Source organism: Bactrocera tryoni, chromosome 5 (genome assembly GCF_016617805.1).
Source record: "Bactrocera tryoni isolate S06 chromosome 5, CSIRO_BtryS06_freeze2, whole genome shotgun sequence".
In the NCBI taxonomy this organism is placed as follows: domain Eukaryota; kingdom Metazoa; phylum Arthropoda; class Insecta; order Diptera; family Tephritidae; genus Bactrocera; species Bactrocera tryoni.
In genome coordinates, this window is record NC_052503.1 from 74,946,004 (window position 1) to 74,963,046 (window position 17,043).

The 17,043-nt window shown below is 38.4% G+C and overlaps 1 protein-coding gene and 1 long non-coding RNA gene across 6 annotated transcripts in view; one reads left to right on the forward strand and one right to left on the reverse strand.

Moving 5' to 3' along the window:
• Window positions 1-11,145: 11,145 nt before the first annotated feature.
• Window positions 11,146-17,043, reverse strand: part of LOC120776675 — a 222,251-nt gene continuing 216,353 nt past the window's right edge. For all 5 annotated transcript variants that reach the window (XR_005705453.1, XR_005705454.1, XR_005705452.1 and 2 more), the window contains one exon: window positions 11,146-11,407. Coding sequence is in view for 2 of the 5 variants with exons in the window: in XM_040107548.1 (XP_039963482.1) it covers window positions 11,288-11,407 (120 nt within the window). In the remaining 3 variants the exon portion in view is untranslated. The remainder of the gene's footprint in view (window positions 11,408-17,043) is intronic.
• LOC120776677 lies at window positions 11,457-12,684 on the forward strand. The gene is made up of 3 exons (XR_005705456.1): window positions 11,457-11,828; window positions 11,895-12,162; window positions 12,230-12,684. It is a non-coding gene; the product is annotated as an uncharacterized LOC120776677 (long non-coding RNA).

The following is a 17,043-nucleotide window of genomic DNA, read 5'->3' on the forward strand; positions in this document are numbered from 1 at the left end:
GCTTTTTGAAGTTTCGCTTTTCCATTTGTTTACTCAAACGGAAAATATGTTAATGACGTCATTTTGAAAATTTTGAAAGTGCACAGAAATGTAAATTTTTGCCGAAAATTACGTGAAATGAGGAAAGTGAAGTTTTTTGGCGCTAGATTGCCATGCTTTTCGGCTGTGGTATACGAGTACAAGTTATTAAAATTTTCCGCCGATTTTTGTAAGGTGAAGTGTAACATCCAAAGCCTAAGTTACTGTCATTTGAGAGAAGAAAATAATTGAGGTTTTGCACTGCGACCCATGGTCTATTGTGGTGTATTGTGCGCTCTTCTTTATCACATATGGTCACAAAGGTCTTTGCAGACAAGAAGTTGGTCCAAATGATTTTTTACGACCTGATTGTTGTTGAAGGTCCTCGCATGTAAAAAATTTTGCTGCGGCCAGAACAAGTAATAGTCGGAAGATGCCAAATCTAGAGAATATTCTAGATCTGGTAGCACGTCCCATTCAAGCTGTAAAAGCTTTTGGCGAGTCTTCAAATTTGTACGATACCTCGCATTGGCCTGGTGGAACACTTTTGTCGTATTGTCGAGCAAGAGGCCAAAATAGAGGATCCCTTTGAAATTCCATCAAACAGACATCATAATTTTTTTTGGTGACAGTAACAACGCACGGATCATTCTTTTGACATTTGTGTAACAAATCACAGGTGTAGGCACAGCTTACGCGGTTATAGTCGAGTTTAAAATGGCGCGCCAGTCATTCTTCTTTTTCGCTTTTTGGGGCCAATTCGAGATACCAAACGCAGCCAAGTCCTTCTCCACCTGATCTCACCAACGAATTGGGAAGTCTTCATCTTTCTCTGCTTCCACCGGCGGGAACTGAATCGAAACCTTCAAAGCTGGAGTGTTCTCTTCCATCCGGATAACACGCCTTAGTGAACAGCGGCTTCACTTTTGATTCGCTGAACTATGTCAATGTCGCCGTATATCTCGTAGAGTTTATCGTTCCATCGACTGCGGTATTCGCCAATGCTAATGCGCAAAGGACGGTAAGTCTTCGGCAAAACCTTTCTCTCGAATACTTCTCAGGCCGACTCAATAGATGATGTCGTTGTCCATTCCTCCGCATCTTATAGCTGGACCTTCTCTATTTAGTTTTGTATAGTTTTTAGTATTGTTTTCTCCAGCAATAGGATGATGAAGTAGTCACACTAGAGAGAGTCGCCTTAGCTGAACCCTCGTTTGGTGTCAAACGGTTCGGAGAGGTCCTTCCCCATTCTAATGGAGCTTTTGGTGTTGCTCAATGTCCGCTTACACAGCCGTATTAGCATTGCAGCGACACCAAGGGCAGACATAGGTGCAGTTCTTCTTTTTCGTGCTGTCAAAGGCAGCTTTAAACTCCACGAAGGATGTATCGGTATTTCTTTCATGGGTCTTTTCCAAGATTTAACGTATGCTGAAAATCTGGTCGGTATTCAGGTCAAAAGTCACACTGATGAGGTCCAATAACGTTTTTGACGATGAGCTTCAGTCTTTCACACACTACGCTCGATAAATCCTTATATGACCCCTTTTTTGTAGATTGTGCAGACCATAGTTAGGTTCTAATTGTCGGACATGCTTAAATCTGACCGGCCTCTGCCGCTTTGTTGCTCTTCAGGCGGGTAATTGCTATTTGGACCTCATCACGGTTGGGCAATGAAACATCTATTTCGTCGGCATCGATTGGGGAATCGAGTTCGCCATCTCAATATGTAACACTCTGCCGTTGATCAGGCCTACAAGAGTACGCTAAGGTTTTGAAACCTTTCGTTAGTCCCCGCATCTTTTCGTAGAATTTTCGATCCCTGTCAGCAAGCTTCTGCTGCTCTTAATACTCACGTATTTCCGGCTCCTTCTTCTTTGTCTGCATTTGCGTCTTGATTTGCTTTTTCTCTCTCGGTATCTATCCAACACCACTTGTGTTTTGATCGACTGCAACACTGCGATGTAGGCTGTCTAATATCTCTCCTCTGCGACGCGATCGTCCTCTTTGTACCAGCTATTCTTCAACCTTTAAAAAAACTGCTCCACAAAAATTTAGGATATATTTTTACAAACAAGCCTTAGTATATCAGCTGGTCAAAATTTTATGAAAAGATATCTGCACGATATTTGGTACCCATATTTTTCCAAGGCAGGGCTATAATCTCCGAACATAAGGTTGAGTTCAGACCACTTCCTAGCTATTGTACTAACTGATCGTTCCAAATCAAGTGCTTGTTTGAAAAAATTTTTAATCAAAAGGTAATTAAAGCTGCGTTGCAAACGAAGTTAAAGCTTTCTCTTGATTTTTTTTTTCGTATATCACAGATTTATTTCCATGTTTTTTCCAATCTTAATCCATCAAAGCGTTATTAAGTTCATATAACTTATATTTGCAGTATTTTTTGAAACTATAAAAGAACTATAAAAACCAAAGTATTTATTAATTAATTTAGCCATAACTTGCTTAGTAAAAATATGAATTTTTTTGCAAACCATAATGCATTTGAAAACCGAAATTAATTTCCTAGCGCAAAACATTAATTAAGCAATTTTTCCACACATCCAGTTTTTTCAGCACATAATAAATAACTCATGCAGCAGAAAAGCGTTTGTTAGTTTGCACTTCAAGCGCCAACTAAATATGAAATATTTGCACGAAATTTATTAGCTTTATATGCAATATAAGCAATTTTGCTTATGAAAATATGGCACATAATAATGAATTTCGCGCAAATTCAGCGAATCAACATTGGCGCTTGATTACTGTACTTTTTATGCAAATACAAAAAGTGCCAAACCTTCTCAGCCAGCAATAGTTTAATTCTTTTAATATTTTCACAATTTCAGTTTGACTAAATACGCTGACGTGTTTATTTGCCATTGGCGCTTTGATATTCATAAAAAATTTGTGTGTGTTTAGCGCATAAAGTTGGAAAAAGTATACATTTAATCAATTTTATTTGGAGGTAAAAGCTGAAAAACGCTGCAAAAGGACAGCAGAAAAATTGCAAATATTTATTGGCATTATTTATGGTTGCAATTGCATGCGCTGCGCTGCTTTAGTTTTAGCGTTTATGCAGATTTTGATTATAAAAATGCAAATGCTGTGCTGGCGGAAAATGCTGATAAATTCGCAATTTTTTCGCAAAATTTCACATCTTTTCACACATTTTTTCTATATTTTTAGCAATAAATCCTAAAAACTGTCAGCATTCATAGCGTAACGCATATATTGAGTAATAATAATAATCGAAGTTACAAAGTGTTTTATGGTAAGCATTTTAAGCTGTATCATTTGCCACATTAAATTCTTCACTTACTGCTCACAAGCGTATATTTCGCATTTAAGGGGGTATACTAGTCTAGAAATTTGAAAAAGAATGGAAAATCAAATTTGCATAATTTGATAGCTTAGATATTCAAAAATATTCCACTTAAAGGATTTTTCAGAACTCAATTTATTGACGATGTTATAGCCTTTTCGGTGTCGTGACAACTGGACCGGTTTGAGCTGTGAACGAAATTTAAAACGCCTACTGCAATGGGCAAAAAATAGTAAGAATTTTAAATTTAACACGTTGGCTGCCAGTGTATCATCGGTGATCACGAAGAACTACCCCTGGTGCAAATGGTACATATGTGTATCATCACGCCTAGGCCAAAGCGCAGTATGTTTTTTTGCTTGGCATCTGGGAGTAGATTTTCCTTGTGATCATCGGTGATACACTGGCAGTCAACGTGTTAAATTTCACGCAGAAACCCAATCGTTGAAATTATTCTAGAATGGTATGGCTGTACTGCGTGCAATATCACATCAAAATAATCATTAGTGTTTAGTATAGGCTTGTCTTCCTTAAGTACATAAAGTGCATTCGGCGATTTTTACGATTAGTGAAATTAATCAAGAAAGAAGTTCCATTAAGGTCTATGGGGGGAATCAAATTGCTAGTGCAAAAATGTTCAGAATATTGGAAAAGTCCAAGATGTCGGTGATAATTTTTTGTGGCGAGCAAATGTTTTTGATTGCCAAGAAATCAACTGATGAAAAACATGTTAAAAAATAAAACTGGTGCTTGAGAGTCAAACAATAACAGTCAGAGACCTTACTGACACCGTTGGCGTATAGGAAGAATCAGAGAAAACTAGTTTGAAAGATCATTTGGGCCTAAGAAAAGTAAATTGAAGTGTGTGATTCGTTCCAAATTCATTCAATTATTTCGAAAAACAGCGTCGCGTTAATGTCTATGAAACATCCCGACCCGGCAACAGGCGATCAATCTACCGAATATCATCACCAATCTGGCTGAAGCCAAAAACCATCTCAAAATTATCAAAATCAAGGATATGTTGACAGTTTTCTTCGATTATCGAGGTGTGCTGTGCTCCGATTTTTTTCCTATCGGCCAAACTGTCAACTGGACTATTTATGTGGTCAATGACCCATTTGTTTACACTTTAAAAAGTCAATGATCCTTTGGTTGATATTTTACCGAGATCAATATTTTATATAGCCCGCTGGCATCCAACTTTTTGTGAGGTAACCTCATGTTTACATCACATGTCAACATGAGAGTCATTTAAGCACTGGCCGCGCACGGTGCCCGTTCACATCTTGACTTTTAATCGCATCACATCTCGGCATAAGAGTCACTGAAACATCGTGCCTGTGTTTATTGCAAAGAGTCAGCTTGCCTTGAGGTCACATCTAGAATTTGAAATCACATCAATTTAAGACGCGAGAGCCACCTCAGCTATGGCCCGGCATGGCGTCTGCTTTTCTTTTATGGAGCCAGCTAACAACGAGCTTTCCGTGATGTCACCTCGTCACTTTTAAATGACATCACATCTCGAGAGTGTCTTATATTTATAGTGCCAGCTGGCAGGCAGTTTCCTATGATGTCAACGCATGCTTTTTTACTCTTCAGATATAAACAAACAAATGATAAAAAAATGTATAGTAAAAATTTCAAACGCTTTTTTATCAATTGGCAAAAAACGCTCGAAATTCGGGCCTCTAGACTAGAATACCCTCTTAAGCATGCACTTGCAGGCAATCGACGTGGCAAAACTGCAGCAATTGGCGCCAACAAGCAGCTTTATCACTTCACTGCCTGCTATACTCACATTAGGGGGAGTCAAATAAGAAAAAATATATAAAACTGTAAGGCGGATCACCTTCCTGTTACAATGAAGAGTCCTTATAAAGATTTTCTTAGCGGTTTTCATGTTTCAGAGTACGAAGCTGAAAAATATCTGCGGAGGACCTTCCCGTAAAACTGGAAAAAGTTATTAATTTTTTTTTACCCACCCTAATGTATACATACATATATGTATGTATATTTACTTATAATTCGACACTTGTGTGCAAATCGCATAATCACACTTTTAATGCAACAATAAACCAATCGAATGACATTATTGGGCGCCTTGCCAAACTGTCGGCGTGTAAAAGGCGACGCGCTGACACACACACTTCAACCGCGCTGGCAACTTTGCATTTTCTTACACTCAGCCAGTTTGTTTAATGCAATTCGCCCTTTTGTGCCTTTGAGCATTTCACATTCAAGCCAAGTGACTTCCGGCGTCTGCACACACGCACACGAATACATACTTATGAACGTTTTAAGTGCTGCAGCCAATAACCGCAAAATGTTACCAATTTGCCGCACACAAACTACTTAACCGCACGCTGCCGCAGCGCGCCGTTCTCCTGCCGCCTAAAACCGCCACAAATCGTGCTCCAGCGCAAGTCAAGTGCCGGCGATAGCGGCGCGTCGGCCGCAATGCTTTCAAGCGCTACAAATCTGCATTGACACTGCGGCAAGGCAGCGCCACAGCCTTCTGACGCTCAGTGTCGCGTTGTGCGTTCGTAATTTGGGCTTTGGCGAAATTTCGGCTAAGTTCGCAAGTTTTTGGTATTTCCAATAACTTTTGTCTTGTTCTCACTTTTTGTTTTTGTGCTTTTTTGGTGACTTCTTAGCTAACTAACTGGGGCTGGTGCTCGTTTGTAGCCGCTTTAGCGCATTGCTTGGTATATAAAATTGACATTTTCGGCACAGCCGTCGGAAGTGCGCGCACACACGACGTCACTCATGCATAAACACGTAGCGTCCTGTCCTTGCTTGCCTGTGCGCGTGCTGGAGTGTTTGTGCGGTTAAGTGGTTTTTCGCAAAGTTATTTATGCTCGCATTTCCCAATTGCCGGCGTATATTGGAAAAATTATTTAAATATTGAGTGCGTTGCTTGTGGCTGCGACTTTTCGTGCTATTGTCGGGTTTGCATATTTCATATAACTACATAAATAGTTATTTAACTTAGAAGTTGGTGTGTTTGTAAGAATTTCCGCTCACACATGTGCCTTAGTATTTCCAATTAAGCAAGTTTATTGTAGTTGCGTACAAGAAATTTCACTTATGAATTTGGAGACATATTTTTTTTTTGAAAACTGTGGTTGGTTGGGTGTAAAAGCTTACAAAATTGTGGCTGTAGAGTTGTTACTAAAGAAGATATTGAGTTTTCAAAACGTTAACAATACTTTTGATGAAAAAATTAAGCTTGATATTTTCCAATGTTGATCAGGTTAGATAATGCTTGAGAGTAGAAAAAATCATAGTAGAATAAACTTCGTTGAAAATGAAAGCTAGAAACCCAAAAATAAATGAAAAAATTATTAAGGACCTTGTGAGTGCGGGCAGCGGAAGATAAAGGGTGCGGTTGAAATGTTGTAAAGGGTTATATCGATTTCCGAAACTACGCGTTCTAAAGGAAAAAAACTTTAAATTAAAGTTCCAGGTTTATTACCATAGAACCACAACTTCTTTACATAACCTCAAAAACTATGTGAAAAAAATTAAATATGCAAGTTTTTGAAATTTTTTTATTTTCTACAAAAAATTGTTATTTTTTTCACAAAATTTTGTGTAAACTTACTTTATTGCGTTCCAAATACCTTGTAACTATTTAAGGGGTTACATGGGTTTCCACGGCTAACAAACAGCCTTTTTTCAATTTTTTTTTTCTAATAGAAAATATGAAATATTTTATTAGAATTTTTTATTGTTACAAACATACACTATTAAAGGTATTTTAAAATTTTTGGAAAAAAATATTTTAAACTCGGCCATTGCGGCGCCATTTCTGGTGAAACATCGGAAAAAGGTCGAGTCCTCGTTGGCAGGATAACTCCTTTTAGGATCACCTAAAGTAAAAAAGTACGCGTTTTAGTTAAAACCTTAACTTAGAACTTGGACGAGGGGGGGAAAAACTGAAAATTGGATTTTTGGCAGAAATTTTTACAAAAAATAAAATTTCAGTGAAAATTTCGCGACATTTTTTTTACAAATAGTTGTAATCGCAAAAGAAAACCTTCGTCCAAATCTTTAAGAATTGTACAAGTTCTCAGGGCGGTATCTCCGAAAATATTTCTCAGATGAACTGGAAGATTTAGGAAAATAATCTAAATGTATTGTAAAATTTTACTAAGATAATAAAAAATTAAAAAACTTTTTGAAACCCGTAAACCAATGTAATCCCTTAAAATCGAAAAAGTATTTTTTATAAGACGTCGGTAGGCTTTGCGCTTGTTGAGATCTCTTCTTCTTCTTCTTAATTGGCGTGGACACCGCTTAGCCGAGTTAACAACAGCGCGCCAGTCGTTTCTTCTTTTCGCTACGTGGCGCCAATTGGATATTCCAAGCGAAGCCAGGTCCTTCTCCTCTTGGTCCTTCCAACGGAGTGGAGGTCTTCCTCTTCCTCCGCTTCCCCCGGCGGGTATTGCGCCGAATACTTTCAGAGCTGGAGTGTTTTCATCCATCCATTGCTAGCCTAGTGGTCTGTTGAGATCTCTACTTTCTAAAAAGAAAACAAAAAATTTCTAAAGAAAGAAAATGATGTTTTAGTTCTTTTTGAAGTTAGTTAGCTTGTGCCTTGATGTAACCTCCATTTCGAGCTTCTCTACTTTTTTAAAGAAAAAACTTCAAATTTGATGGAAATGTTTATTATCATTCGAAAGAACATTATTTGGCATTTATTGAAAAAAGTACCTCTACTTGGATTATCCGTTACTTGATACAGCAGTACACTAAAATCGAGATGTTCGCAAAGTAGGGCTTCCTCTCTCTCGTTTGGCTCAACATTTTGCTCAAAGAGTGAATTTTTGAAGAGCACGTTTATCTGCACCTCTGTGGCAAATCAACTCAATAATTCGACCGTAGAACCCTGTGAGCGTTTTGTCTTCGATGTAGCCAGTCGATGTTAATCACAAACAGTCTTTATTTTCTTTAGAGAAGATTCAGCCTACTTGTTTGACTCTGTTTCTCTGTCTTTATGAATAGCAATGTATCGATGTTGCGGCACGAAATGGAGCAAACATTTACTCGAACCGAGCCTTAACAAGAGCAAAGCCTATTTACTACACTAAAAACTTACTACTGTCCTTAGCTGTGCTTTGTAGCATCAAAATCTGGCCAAATTTTTGCAAAGCATTTAAAATTTCTGCTCACTGCTATATAGATTTAACACAGCTTTTACTCACGGACTCGCAAAATTTCTCATAACTTCATCCGCTTTAAGAGAATTAATTCATGCAGGCAAACAACTCAACGCATTTTAAGTGTCAACACATTGTAGCTAGAGTTATATTTACGGATATACTCACCCTGAGGCATTCTGCCTTTTTCGGAACCTCAAAAAAAAAAAATACTTTTTTTTACTTTTTTGTTTTTATATACTAAAAAGTGGACAGTTTGAGATTCATTTAAATGCAAATTAATTTCTTTACGTTTAAGCAGCCAATGCCGGCGGCAAGGGGAAAAGGAAATGAAAACAAGCTCAACAAAATTTGCAATAAAAACAAAAATATATGTTTAACCAAAAACTCAGATAAGTAAATTTAATCATTACTGGCGTTACGCTCACACGCGAACAAAAGCGTTAAAAAAATGTCAACACAAAGCGCTGATAAAAATGGAAAAAATAAGAAAAAGACCACAAAAACATATAAAAAAAAAATAAGAAACATGAAAAAACGTTAACTACGCTTGTGCCGAAGCTAAAATACCCTTCACAAATAAGGCAGAGTCTTTAAAGTATTTGATTTTGTTAGGACAGTTTATATGACAGCTATATGCTATAGTGAGCCGATCTGAACTATTTCTTCGGGGATTGCAGGGTTGCTTTAGACAGTAATCCGTGCCAAATTTCGTGGAGCTATCTCGTCAAATGAAAAAGTTCTCCATACAAGCAATTGATTCCGATCGGTGAGTTTGTACGGCATCTATATGCTATAGTGGTCTGATCTGAACAATTTCTTTAGATATTATGGGACTGTTTTGTATAATAACGCGTGCCACATTTGATGAAAATATCTTGTCATACAAAAAAGTTTTCCTTACAAGGACATGATTCCAATCCTTCAGTTTGTATGGCAGCTATATGCTATAGCAATCTTATCTCGAAAATTTCTGCAGATCTTGTATCGTTGCTTTTGAAAATAATTTATGCAAAATTTCGTTGAGATATCTCTTCAACTATAAAACTTTTCCATATAAGCTGTAGATTTCAATCCTTTAGTTGATATGGTAACTATATGGTATATTGATCCGGTATCGGCGGTTCCGACAAAGAAGTAGCTTTTTGAAAAGAAAAGAAGCTGTGCGAAATTTCAAAACGATGTCTCAAAAACTGAGAGACTAGTTGCCGTATACATATGTTCACAGATGGGCGGAGAAACATTTAGGACTAAATCGACTCAGCTCATCATGCTGACGATTTATGGATACACTTAATGGGGTCCACAACTTTTCCTACTGGATATTGCAGACTTCGCGGCTAACTTAAACAGGGTATAAAAATGAAATCTAAAAGGGAACTTAAGTACACAAAAAAAAAAGTAAGAAATATGTTGACATCGAAAAATAAAACAAAAAAAATTATAAAAATAATTTCAACATTTGAACCCGCATTCAACGCGCTTTAACATTGTCTTTTATGCATATTTATCTACATAAGTACATGTATGCATCCCCTGCCACTACTCCGTTTGGCTTTGTTGCTTTATTTTGCTGCTAGAGCCCCTGTCAAATCGCTTGAGCGCGCTTATCATTATCTACCTTTTCTTCTGTGCGCTTTTGTTACTTTCTTTTTAGAAAAATACAAGGGTGTGCACATCCTAAACTGCGGTGGCATGCTGAAAAAGTTTTTCACTTTTCAAATAATTTTTTTAATCCATTTTCGAAACTGGCAGCAACAGCAGTAAAGCAGACTCGTGCATTCAGTCGACTTAAGCCAAGCAGACCAACGTTTAAGTGAGATTAAAATGCGCAGCGCCAGTAAATTGTTGTTGGCGGGCAAGTAGTTAGAAATGTTAACAAAGTAGAGCTGCATGCGAGCACAGGTTAGCAGGGCATTGCAAAAATAAAAATCGTTTGAAATTTTTACAATACCGAATTCGCAGCTAGCGTTCGCACTAACTTGACCGCTGTACTGTTGCTGTTGTTGTGCTTTTGCACTGCTTCCGCTTTCCAATGCATTTAAATTTTATTTTAATTTCTTTTGCTTGTATTTGTTCATTTCATTTACGCAATTGCGTTATCTCCACCATTCGCCGGATATCATTATTGTATTTTTCCGCTTGGCCGCTATGCCGCGTTATCCTTTCTATACAGTGACATCCTTTGCTTTTTTTATGGTTCATTTTTATCGCAGTGGGAAAAAGTTGTTTCCTGAGCAATTCAACTAGCGCCGCTGAAAACGCGCTCGCGCTAAATAATCAGTGTAAGTAAATGAAGGTTATAGTTGAGCGCAAATGATGATATAATGAAGGATGCGAAAGTGAGTGTGTGGCGACAGGACGCATAGTTAATTCCTTAAGTTAGTGCTTGCGGCAGTCAATGGCGACAGGTCGACAGGTGGATCGTCGTCGGGTGGCCCGCCGCCGTTGACCCGCTTCTGCGGCGGATATGGACTCGTCGAGGGCGAGCCCTGCTGCCGTCCCACGCCATCGCCGCCATTTTCGCGCGGATCGGCCGTGGGACTTTGCGGCTGTTGGCGTTGCTGTTGTTGTTGCGCCACCGCCGCGGCCTTTATTGCAAGGTATTATTATTTTATATTAATAACACGTTTGTTGTTTTTGTTTTATGATTTTTGTGTTTATATTTTTATTTTATTTGACTTTATACTCTAATTGTTATTTCTTTATGTTCTCGCTAAAAAATCGTTACTCTTGGTCCAAAATTGCTGTGTTTTTGTCTAAAGTTAAAATCTCTCGCTTTTCATGAAGTTCTTTTCAAATTTCGTGGTTGTTTTTGGAATTGAAAATCTCTTGTCCAGTTTGTAGTTCTTGTCTGCTGGTACAAAACTGTGTCCCCACACCGTGCTTGACAAAATCGTTTCTGAAATATATAAAAATATATATCAAATTTTGTTTCAATATGAGTGGTTTCTATTAAATCGTTTTTTTTCGCCTGTAAATTTATGAAAAATAAAATTAATACATTATTTTGCATGAATGAATTATTTGTGATAAAACTATTAACGTTTTCTCTTCTTCTCTTTCTTCTTCTACGAGTATTAGCCTTCAATGTTTGTAGCGATTCACGTTTAAGTCTTCAATTGGCTCCAAACGGTGTCCCCGGAGCGATCGTCTGAGTGTGCTGAATACCCAGAAGTCACCTGACGCCAAAATCATGCGAATGCAGTGCTTGCGGTGCGATATTGCTTGAAATTTTGGCGAAAACTCACGAGGAATCAATGTAATATGAGACGTTGCATTCTCGTAGTGCAAAAACCAAGAGCTGTCCGTGCATAATTCCGGTATCTTTTTACAAATAACCTCACGCAAACAACGCATAACACTGAAATATTATTTCTTCTTTACAGGTCGGTCGGTCGTAAGGAATTCGGAGTACACCCACCTCGATAATCAAAGTTAACCGTCAACAAAACCTTGAATTTTGGCCTTCTTTGGCTTGGTTTTTTCGGCGCGGCTCAGCTTTGCCACAATATTTGGCCGATTGACCTTCTGTTTTCAGGTCGTAAGCATAGATCCAAGACTCATTGCCAGTAACAGTACGTTCCATGGCATCCTGGCAGTCGGAAGGCATTGTTTCACCAACGTTAACGCGACGCTGTTTTTCGAAAAAATTGAGTGAGTGGTACCAGATGCGCTTTTACTTTTCTTAGGGCTAAATTGGTTTTCATTGATCTCTTTTCAGCCTCCGTCAACACAGTTTTGCTGGAACGGCTGGACCGAACTCACCTAACTCTGGAAATTTGTTTCAAACTAAGGTACGAACCGATAAGAAAGGATGGGGCATTAAAGGGAGCGAAGAGCGAACTAAGGAGAGCATCTCTTGAAAATTTAGATTTAAATATTTATAGCATCTAAACCCATCAAAACTGGACTGCCTAGTTGTCCAAAATTATTATCAAACAAAAAGTTGGATACTATGATCAAAAACTAACCGTTCATGGACAAAATGTTCCAATTTAAAAGTTTTAGACTAGGAATAAATAGAGAGACGCTCGAAAATCCTTCCACAACCCATTTCATCACCCGCAATTAAGAGAAAAAAGCATTTTGACGATTTTCTCCTCAAAAAACGACGATTGGAACACATTTTTATTTTTCTAAATTTCTGTGTGAATTCAAATTAAAAATTTCGTTAATAAAAATATGCTCCATGCGATTCTGCAAATTTCTGCATTTTTACTTTTCCTCTACGACCTTTAGTTTAGAAGTTATAAGCATTTTTGTATTCGCTTGATTTCGGCGGTTGCTTGCTGCATGCTCCTGGTCGCCTGGTAGAAATTTGAAATTTTGGCACCAAATTGAATGTAATTTTTCTGCAGCGGCGGCGGGTGCACTACAAATTTGTTGCATACGCAAAGGGGCCAAATTGGGAGGGCTGCTTGCTACATGCTCCTGGTCGCCTGGTAGAATTCTGGGATTTTGGCACCAAATTGAATGCAATTTTTCTGCAGCGGCGGCGGATGCGCTACAAATTTGCGTGGGGTATAGCATACGCAAAGGGGCGAAATTAGGGACACGGATGTGGGCATATATAATGCCCGGAAATGGGGACAGGCCCTTGACCGGAAGTGGGAAAAAGGATCCATACTTCCGGGCCGGGACACCCGTTTCCGGTTCGCGACTTCCGGTTTCGCTGCCAGACCGGAAGTGGGCGCCATTTCCGCTTCCGGTCCACAACTTCCGGTCTGCATCTGGACCGGAAGCGGGGCTCCGAATTTCCGCTTCCGGTTCGAGGTTTCCGTTTCCGGTTTGCGACTTCCGGTTTAGTCGCCAGACCGGAAGTGGGGCTCCGAATTTCCGCTTCCGGTCAAGGAGCTTCCACTACTTCCGGACATACTATATGCTCACATCCGTGTCCCTAATTTCGCCCCTTTGCGTATGCTATACCCCACGCAAATTTGTAGCGCATCCGCCGCCGCTGCAGAAAAATTGCATTCAATTTGGTGCCAAAATCCCAGAATTCTACCAGGCGACCAGGAGCATGTAGCAAGCAGCCCTCCCAATTTGGCCCCTTTGCGTATGCTACAAATTTGTAGTGCACCCGCCGCCGCTGCAGAAAAATTGCATTCAATTTGGTGCCAAAATTTCAAATTTCTACCAGGCGACCAGGAGCATGCAGCAAGCAACCGCCGAAATCAAGCGAATACAAAAATGCTTATAACTTCTAAACTAAAGGTCGTAGAGAAAAAGTAAAAACGCAGAAATTTGCAGAATCGCATGGGGCATATTTTTATTAAAGAAATTTTTAATTTGAATTCACACAGAAATTTAGAAAAATAAAAATGTGTTCCAATCGTCGTTTCTTGAGGACAAAATCGTCAAAATGCTTTTTTCTCTTAATTGCGGGTGATGAAATGGGTTGTGGAAGGATTTCCGAGCGTCTCTCTATTTATTCCTAGTCTAAAACTTTTAAATTGGAACATTTTGTCCATGAACGGTTAGTTTTTGATCATAGTATCCAACTTTTTGTTTGATAATAATTTTGGACAACTAGGCAGTCCAGTTTTGATGGGTTTAGATGCTATAAATATTTAAATCTAAATTTTCAAGAGATGCTCTTCTTAGCTCGCTCTTCACTCCCTATAATACCCCGTCTTTTCTTATCGGTTCGTACCTTAGTTTGAAACAAACTTCCAGAGTTAGGTGAGTTCGGTCGGTCGTTCCGGCCGTTCCAGAAAAGTTTTGCTCACGGAGTCTGAAAACAGCGTAACGAGAAAAATAGATCTTACTGGCATCGTTGGAATGCCGGAAGGATCAATGAAAACCAATTTTGATGATCATTTGGGCCTAAGATAAAGGAAAGTACGATTGGTTCTAGAATCACTCAATTTTTTCGAAAAATAGCGTCGCGTTAACGTTGGTGAAACAACGCCTTCCGACTGCCAGGATATCAGGGAACGTATTATTACTGACGATGAGTTTGGATCTACGCTTACGACCCGGAAACAGACGATGAATCGGCTGAATATCATGGCAAAGCTGAGCTGCAGCCGAAAAAGCCAAGCCAAGGCAGGTCAAAAATGAAGATTATATTGACTTTGCTTTGATTATCGAGGTGCGGTGCACTCCCAATTCCTTACGATCGGCCAAACTGTAAACAAGAAATACTAGTTAAGTGTTATGCGTCGTTCTTGTGAAGCTATACGTAAAAGGATGCCGAAAATACGGGCTGCTAACTACTACATACAACATTGATTCTTCGTAAGTTTTTCACCAAATTTGCTGCCAATTTCGTGTCGCAGCCACCGTATTCGCCTGATCTTTTCGCCGTGTGACTTATGGCTATAACTTCTATCCTTGAAGGAACTTTATGGTCTGAGATAACTTTGGGAAATTGTGTCTCCAGCTGCACTCAATCGGAGCCTCCCATCTTCCTTTTCATTTCCTTCTATTCCTATATGACTGAGTACGCGGATGATGTTAGCCGATTTACCTACTAAAAGTCTAGTTATTGCCTGCTTGCATAACCTAAGGAAATGATACATCACATACACAAACTACCCATACAAAAGCAAATCGTATTTCTCAGTTAAACGCCTTCGTCGCTTGAACAATTCACGAGCCTACGACCGTAACAGTTCGGCATTTTGGCTAGTGGAGTTCACACCGTTAGCATCAAAATATCCATCAGTCCAGCTAATCCTCATACCATCAAGATCTCTAATGTCCGAGTACATCTGGCACTCTGCAATGACATGAATCCAGTCTTGAAACCGCCCCTTATAAAAAAACGCATTCAAATAATTATTTGTAAAAAAACCGCGTAAGCAAAAAACCTAGATTCAGCCGAAATCTAAAGACACACAGAATCTGAAGGCTGGGCTACCCTCAATAAAGCCAGTGTCACGGATGTACTTATAAGTCTCTCGACCGTTAGGACTATTGTCTCAACGGTTTTGCCACCTACACCTGACGCTATCATCTACAAGCCTCCTGCTCCATGGATATTCCTCCCTCTCCATATCATCATCGGAAATTCAATCATTGCCAAGCAATGGCACAATCAAGCCCCTTCTTAACCTGAATGCAGCAGAAGGGAATGTCGGAGACCCTTTAAAAAAGATATAAACATAAACGTCCATCCTTAGTGTTTAAGATATCGATTTAAAATTTTGCACACATCCTTTTCCCTCCAAAACTCATCAATCTCTTCAAAACAAATCAAACTGACCGATTGGAGTCAAGTGCTTGTATGGAAAACTTTTGTATTTTACGAGATATCGACATGAAATTCGGCATGTGTTATTATCTAAGGCTTTGGTACAATCTCCAAAGAAATTGAAATCGAACAATCATAGCATATACATAGCCCTCATACAAAATAACTAATCAAAACCAACTTCTTGTATGGAAGCTTTTGTATTTGTGAGGGGTATTATGCTTCAACGGAGTTGATTTTATTTTTGTTTTTTTTTTTTTGTGTTTAATTTATGACCCTCTTCATTAAACATTTCACTTTTTTGCCTAATAAACTGTAACTTTTCGCTACGTTACGTTAATTTCGTGCGCTTTTTCCTTAATCATCGATTATCAGCTAGCTTAGTTTACGCTTTGCAATAAGCAATCAAAGTGTTTGATGAAGCGGTTAAGGCTTACTGATTAACGCTGTCTCTTCATGGCGCCGAAATTTTAAAAATGCTCAAAGGAAGTAAAAGTGGAAAAAGTTCTTTTGAACACTTTACTAGCTTACATAAGAGTAATTTATTACGTGCATCCATAAGTAAACAAAAATTTTTCAACAGAAAAATATTTTTGCCAAATTTACGAATTTTTCTTTTTAATTTACCAAGTAATTTTATAACAACTCGCCTGGCATGCTTTTGCATAAAATGTGTGTATTTTACAGAATTAATTGCCCTGCTAATACATATTTATGTTCAGAGTACGCACATATTACTTTTTATAGCAACAACACGCTTGCATTTAAATGGTTTCATTACCATTTTTCGTTATGATTTTCGGTCATAAAATTTGACTAGTATGCTCACGCATTTCGTGTATCAAATTTTGAAAAATATTAATTCCATTTATGTAGCAAATCCGTCATTTATCACGATTTCTTTGATATATTGAGGATTAATATGTGATTGAGCGGCGTTTATGTGTGTGGCATGTTGTGTGTGGCGCACAAAAAGCGAGCGGAAATTTTGGGTATTAAAAACAGAGAATATTCGACGCCGAAACGGACAGTTATGGTGTTATTAAACAAAAAATATTATTATTGACATTTAACAGCGTGCGCGTATATAAAATTAATAGGGGCCTTTTTCTGCGATTAATGCTATCATTGTTGATGACTTTTTAAAAATAAGCAGTCAAATTTTTTTAGAAACTGTTGGTTGGAGTAGTATAAAGTCTGTTCTTGTTGTTGGTATCTGAATTCATGTGTATTCCAAACACTTTCATTCTCTCTAACTCTCTTAGGTTACATATTTATCGTTAAAACTTATAACTTAAATGGATGAATAGAAAATTTTAATTGGATTGAGGTTAACA